Source organism: Chaetodon trifascialis, chromosome 11, assembly GCF_039877785.1.
Source record: "Chaetodon trifascialis isolate fChaTrf1 chromosome 11, fChaTrf1.hap1, whole genome shotgun sequence".
Classification (NCBI taxonomy): domain Eukaryota; kingdom Metazoa; phylum Chordata; class Actinopteri; order Chaetodontiformes; family Chaetodontidae; genus Chaetodon; species Chaetodon trifascialis.
In genome coordinates, this window is record NC_092066.1 from 15,161,810 (window position 1) to 15,168,870 (window position 7,061).

Genomic DNA, 7,061 nt, shown 5'->3' on the forward strand with positions numbered 1-7,061 from the left:
TTCATGAGTTTTTTGTCTGGCAGCGGCTTGTTTCTGAAACCTCTTGATGTTCGTGCTGGTGTTCCTCTCTTTGACTTTCCCCTTTTGAGTTCTTCGTCATCATCGTCCTCCTCGTCCTCTTCATCGTCAAGGTCTGGCAGCCACCAGAACATGACATCCCATAGACTTGTCTCGGGCTAGAGGAGGAGAGAAGATGTGAAGTAGTTGACACAGTACAAACTGTGCTGCGTGTACAGCTTTTTATCTTAGAAGTGGATGACAAAACAGTAAAAATGAACCAATCACAAGGCCTCTTTACCTCTGGAGGTTGTCCTCTATGTCGTAATGTGCCTGTCCGTCTCGCCGTCAGTGCAAATTCTTCCTCCTCCTCAACTGTCTCCTGACCACGCAGAGTTTCTGTGTTTGGAAAAGAGACCACTCAGCCACCGCAGGCATGTCATTTTCTAACAGCAGCCCTACTTTCGCTTGCTAGTTTACTTGCCATGAAGCCTCTGAAGGCCTGAGGTGAGCACCAGGATGGTGATGGCCACAAACAGACAACGATTGAGAGTGACGTTCTCCCATGGTGTTTCTATCTGGCTCAGGTTTTGGATGGACAGGGCTTTGCGCAAGGATGCTGAAAGAGATGCAGGAAAGAGGAGGGGAAGCTTTTACTGTAACCCAGCAACATAATTAAACATTCAAAGCTGACGAGGGTTGAGGAGACAGATGGGAATGACTCACTTGTTCTAGAGGAGCTGGGTTCCCTGGGTAAATTCTGAGGTTCTGCTCTCGGTTGCTGTGGAACTGGAGCCATTTCCTATTGGAGAACGACATGTAGTTTAGAAGACAGGCTACATTAGAGATGTGAACACAGTGAAAACTTGGTCACGTTGGTTGTTTTCCAACAAACCTCTCTGACTCTCCTTGTAGGGTACATTTCTGAAACAGACAGATGGAGACTTACTGAAGGGTGATATCATAAACCATAAACAACAACTTGCAGCCCAACCAACCTTGCCCTCAATCTGGAATTTAATCATCCACATTAATTTGATGCATGCTCATACGTTATTATTGGTGAACATATGCTTCATTTTATTAACCTCTCATTTGCAGAAAACACACATCCACTGTGCCAAAGGAATATTGCAGACAGACATGACAGATGTTGATAGACATGTTAGCGAATCTGTTGAGCTAAATGCTTCCATCAGCCCACCAACATACTCCTAATGGCAATGCTAACATATTGGTTATCATGTTCACTATCTCTCCTTAGTGTGTTAGCATGCTAACATTTGCCAATTGCCACTAAACACAAAGCACATCTGAGGCTAATGGGAATGCTAATAACATAGGGTATGTAGGTACTGTGTCATAAAGACAATTGAAATATTGGGCAAAAACTTTTGACCTGATAATGGTGTAAGATTAAAAGTCACATGATTATCAAGCTATCAGAACTCTTCCTGAGGAGTAAATGAATGTTTGTACCAAATTTCACAGTAATTCATCCTTTAGTTGTTGAGATATTTCACTCAAAACCACAGATGTCAACCTTATGGTGGTACTTGATGAAGTGTCAGGTCAACAGGATTCATCCTTTGGAGATTCTGAAAGGTTGTATAAATTTATTTCGGTCTGAACTAAAGAGCTGGCAAATAAAAATACATTTCCCTCATGGTCTTTTTAGACTCGACTCTGTCTCACAAGGAGCGTTGTGTGTGTGTGGACAGATGGAGACTTATTAAACCCACCATCCATTCAGCACGGCAGAGGGGCATTATCACTGTGTTGCCTTTGACCAGGAGTCATATTTCAGTAGCTCCCTGTGCTGCTGCTCCCAAGTATTTATAGAGTTGTACAATATATGTACAATGGGTGACAGCTTTTATGTGCAGGCATTACAGATTCTGTGTGTGTGTGTGATTGTGTGTCACCACCTGGTCTGCGGATCTGTCGAACAGGCTTCTGTGGAGGAGGATCTGCTCTCGGTGGCCCTAACTCCTCTTCAAATGTCTCATAGCTTTCTTCCATCCCTTCCCAGAGAGAGAGAGAGAGAGAGAGAGAGAGAGAGAGAGAGAGAGAGAGGTGGAAGGAGATGGAAGCGGCTCAAAACTGAGTTTGTTTAAAAATGATTTAGTGGATTTAGATACTACACAAAGCTTTGCATATGAACCTGGCTGTAGTCAGAGGCCAGTTCAGCTGATATATCATTGATATTTTTAGAAATGCTTTTCTTGCCAGCTGTTACCTTCCAAAAACAAGAGGATTCAATGGATTACAAAGCCAACACAGTCATTCTTTCCTTTCTGAAAATTTATTTCCACTGTCTCATCAGTGTTTCATTTTGGCTGCACAAAAAGGTCGACATCTCCAGTTTATGAATAAAACTGAGGCAGTTTCCTGACCTTCACATTTACAGATGAATGCTGTGAGGCCCTTATGTCTTACATGACATTTCTTCACAGACATTGAGCTAATGTCCTCACAGCCCTATAAATAGATAAAGCAATGCCACCGGAGAGACAGACGGATACACACTGCACATAAACACACAAAAAGAAAAGGGCTGATGTTACCACTGTACCCCTGATGAGCCTCTCCAGTGATAAAGCCTAACCTTTGACACTGATTGAAATAAGGACTTGACCTACCTGCCTCGACATTTGGGGTCCTACGGGCAGCGTTGTGAGAACCTTTGTCACACTGCCTGTTGTTCCTCTGCAAAGATGGCAGCACAGTCACACTCTGAGCTGTCTGACAGCCAAGCACAGGTGTCAGAGGATAAAAAAAACAAAAAGAATGGACTGTCAGTCAGAGGCGTTGACTGAGGCAGGGCTGACATTAACATGCGCTGTACTGACCCAAGAGAGGACTCAAAGGGGAAGGAGGCTTGGGTTATCAAGTTTTGGAAAACAATGCTACTAAAGTTTTCTCTTATTTGGTATCAAGGCAGTTGCAGTTCATCAATTCCACCGATTTTCAGCAACTAGAACAGCAATGAATAAAAATTGTAAAAAAAAAAAAAAAAAAAGCAACAAAAAAATAGAAAAAAACTCTCTTTATCTGAACATTGTATGGACACTTTTGTATTTCACCAGCAGAGAGCGCCACTGAACTTGGAAGATTCATTTTCTGGCTGCTTTGAAGTCTGTAGTCTATCAGGCAAACTGGCTGTCAAGCAGATTAACAGAAGGACTCACACATTTCCTTTTCATGAAGTGACTGACAGCCGCAGCCTTTACATCAAACACTTTGGACACACATGACCATGTTGGTCTTATCAGATTATATTCTTAATGTTGCTTTAGTGCATCTTTCTTGTGCAATCTTGTCAAATGAATGAGGCAAGTGGATATTATGATTGTGCGTGTGTGTGTGTGTGTGTGTGTGTGTGTGTGTGTGTGTGTGTGTGTGGTGAAGCTGTCAGGCGCATTCACCCTCTTTATATGAGATGGAGGCCGCTAACAAGAAGCAGTGTAAACAGATGTAAAGATGATTGGGTTATATCAGGGTGAGGTGGTTGCAGGCCACCTTTATGTGGGAGAGGAGAGGAAGTGTTGGTAAACAGGCTTGTGGCAATGTTGATGACTCATACCTTTGCTGGGACTCTGCCCAATTCTAGCTGAATCACACATTGCTATACCCATCAGTAATCACTTTGAATTGGACTTAAGCTCTGTAACCCTTGCCGTGGGTATACTAAACAAGAGCGGGCTGGGGTCTCAGATGGTACCCAGAGCTGCATCACATGGGATAATGTACAAAACCTGACACAGCCAACCTCTGCCAGCGTGGTGGTTTTTCTCAAAATGAAAGCATGCCTGTATCCGCTGTATGTGGCTGAATCCAGGCTCTTTATATATATAGTCCATCAATCATTCATGTGACTTATAAATCACCACAGACACTAACTATACAAGACATTACCAATATCTAATTAGAATCATTTAGCCATGCTAGTAATATGGATTTACGGATGGTGACGTTTGGGGGTCCACCACTTTGTTCCACACTGAAACGTCTCCATAGATTGCCATGATGTTTGGTCCGTACATTAATAATTCCCTCAGGATTATTGTAAGAACTGGTGATCCTCTCATTTCTCATTTAGCGCCATCGTCATCATCAGGGCAAAATGTGAATTTGTCCAATACGTTGGTTTCGCTATATTTTGTGTTTACTGCTAATTATCAAATGTTAGCATGCTAACACACAGCGTTAAAATGGTGAACATGGTAAACATACAGTATACCTGGAAGATGTCAGCACGCTAGCATTGTCACCATGAGCATGTTAGCACACTGACATTAGCATTCAGCTCAAAGCACAGCCTCCACACCACATATTATCCAAGTGGACTCATTAAAAATGTCTCAAAGCCTCGTTCTAGGGCCGACTTAAGTGTTGTGCACATGCCTCCAGTATGCAGTGTTATGCGTGTGTTTGTATGACGGAGTATCTCATATCCCAGCGCACAGAACGCACGCTAAACATTATGGCAGTGTCATGTGTTCATTTAGCGTTACTCTTGCTTAAAATGAACTCATCTCACGTCTCACTGCACACCCTCACCCCACTGATTTCTCAGTGCTTGTTAGTCCCAAGGACACAGCTTCACCACCAGTTAGAGTGCATCATCTTTGTTAACAGCTCTGATTGAAAAGGGAATTTGATTTGGAGAAATTAATTCATCCCAATCATGCCCGCAGATTGACAGATTTCCTGCTTAATGTCAACAAGTAACCTCAGCTCCTTCTCACACGTCAAGGTAAAAAAGAGGAACTCTGCAAACATTTGGGCTAAAGTCTTAAAGAGTGTTTCGAGGGCACCACAAGCCCTGTGGATGTTTCAGGCCCAATAAGGTGAGCAAACATCGCTCGTGGACATCTACGTTCCAAATTCAGGCACTAGAGAGACCTGCCCTGGGTGACACTCCTTGTCCCTGTTTGTCCTTACATATTGGGGACTGTGCTCAGAGGACACACAGACTGCCCAGTACCCAGTGGGAGCTGCTCTATACACTCCTTCACTGAGGAGCGTGAAACAATACTAACTGAGTCTGTTTGAATTTTCAGTCATTGTAAAGGATGAGCTGATGTGTGTCGATGTGTCGTAAACGTCCTCCCCTCACACCTTTCCAACGTCAGTATCAGCAAGGCTGCATCCAACAGTGTCTTTCTGAAATACAGTCCGACAGTCTTGGCCACTTCACACAACATTTGGTCGTGCTCGCAGAGGTGAGAAAGTATGCCGGATTCAAACTTGTCTCTCACGCTTCCCTTTTCCATTTTTCACGCAACTGCTTCAGTGACTTTTCATGTGCACAACCAAGTGCAACCCCATGAAAGCTTTCGAAGAGGAGGTTCGCACCTTTTTATCACCAGTTGTATTATTCTTTATGACTGGATGGATTTTGTCCATTTGGAACATTTGGAACAGCTATTTTTCTACACTTTTTCCTTTAGGTGTGATCAGATGACACTTTGTACGAGTTCATCTGAAGCACATTGAACCCTTTAAGTAGGACTCAAATACCTTGATATATATACATAGAAAAATATACACAAACAGGGCTTGCATAGGTTACTATTAAGTCTGTTGTTTTGAAAGGACTTGTCAGCTATGTAGCTATGTAAAAAGAGTACAACACATAAGCACTGGAGTTCAGTCTTGACCTTGCAAAGTCACAACTCAAGGTCGATATAGCAGCATTTTCCAGTGCTCTCAAGTTTTCTCTTCTGTCATGCAGATGGACCTGCAAACATTTCCTCTTCAAATCTTCACTACTTTGAAAGCCCAAAATGTTATTGAGCAGGCTTTGCTTTGAGTTTGCATTGTCAGAGTATTAACGCAGTTTTGAGAGAAAATTGTCCAAAAAGTTTCATTTAAATGGTCAGCATGCAAAGACTTACATCTTAACTTGCAAAACACAGAAGACTCATGACTTGGACTTGTCTTTAAGAATTTCAAATATGGCACGTGCTCAGACAGGTGAAGACTTCATTTGGGCTTACGCCATAAAACTTAAAAACAGCTCTGGATGTTTCAGACTTTATTGAGATGGATGAATTATGACGGAATGAGTAAATGGAGGAGATGGAGATAAGGCTGCCAAACTGCAGAACAGAAGTAGAAAATGATTTATCCTCTCTCCATCTTTCTGCATTTTCCAAAATTCTTCTTCTTTAAGGGAGCATGATGCAAGAATTTTAGTTTAAAACATTCAAAAAGCTGAAGTTATTAACAGAATGTAAGGCAATAGCAGTTTTGACATTATGTCAAAGATATTTAAGTGTTGCGTTGCAGAGATATCAGCTGAAATTAGCATGCTAACCAGCTAGCCCTGGCCTGTCCCGTCTTAAAATACCTCTTTGCAACTCAAGAGGTGATAATGAGTCACCATAGTGTCCAGTCTGCCTTAGTCCAACAGCGCCCCTTTACTAGACATTATCTGTTTAACTCTATTTTTATCTTTTCTGGCATTTGTGTTGCATCATCAGCTTCATCCCTTTATTAAAATTGCTTTTTAAAACATTATTGTCACAGCCAAAACCAGCAGCTGTCAGTGGGACTGAACTAGCAACCCTCTTTTACCACCAGGCAGCCATACACCTGCTTCCAGCATACATATCTGTCTGTGTGTGTGAAACATCCCACTTCTCGGATGTGCTGACAGTGTAAAACCTGTATTTGAAGACGCATGACACTGGATCCACGAGGATTCAGTCATATGTCTCAGAGCTGCTCGTCTTTCACTTTGAATCTCAAGGCAAAGCCTTCATGTTCTCTTGGAGCCACCGTGGGACTGTGTGTGTTTTTCTGTATCTCTTCAGGCAGCTCGCTCAGCCTTTGATCTCTCGGAAACCACAACATGTAACTGACCGGATCACGAGTTTAAGTCCTGCTGAGTTCATGGGGGAGCGCCGCAAATCTGGACCCTCAGGCAGATAAATGTTCAAATGTCAAAACAATGTGATGGCCTGTCCCTCATTTTCCCTTCTGTGGGACGGGGAGGCAGAGGTGAAGCGTCTATAGAGATTCGTTTGAGGAAGGAGCTGTAGCGAGACGCTGAC

The 7,061-nt window shown here is 42.8% G+C and overlaps 1 protein-coding gene across 1 annotated transcript; it reads right to left on the reverse strand.

Annotated features, from left to right (window-relative positions):
* Positions 1-473: 473 nt before the first annotated feature.
* On the reverse strand, positions 474-2,703 carry LOC139338807 (uncharacterized). Its single transcript, XM_070974079.1, has 5 exons — positions 2,640-2,703; positions 1,926-2,021; positions 893-921; positions 724-799; positions 474-616 (listed from the first exon to the last, which is right to left on the reverse strand). The coding sequence occupies exons 2-5, from the start codon at positions 2,017-2,019 to the stop codon at positions 474-476; spliced, it is 342 nt and encodes a 113-aa protein (XP_070830180.1). The 5' UTR covers positions 2,020-2,021; positions 2,640-2,703.
* Between the last annotated feature and the right edge of the window lie 4,358 nt (positions 2,704-7,061).

Bases quoted from the DNA above. Each gene is read 5' to 3' on its own strand.
- LOC139338807 (XM_070974079.1), bottom strand. From the start codon at position 2,019: ATGGAAGAAAGCTATGAGACATTTGAAGAGGAGTTAGGGCCACCGAGA. The intron at 922-1,925 runs GTGGTGACACAC...TGTCTGTTTCAG, and splicing joins TCGACAGATCCGCAGACCAG to AAATGTACCCTACAAGGAGA. The intron at 800-892 runs GTTTGTTGGAAA...GTTCTCCAATAG, and splicing joins CTACAAGGAGAGTCAGAGAG to GAAATGGCTCCAGTTCCACA.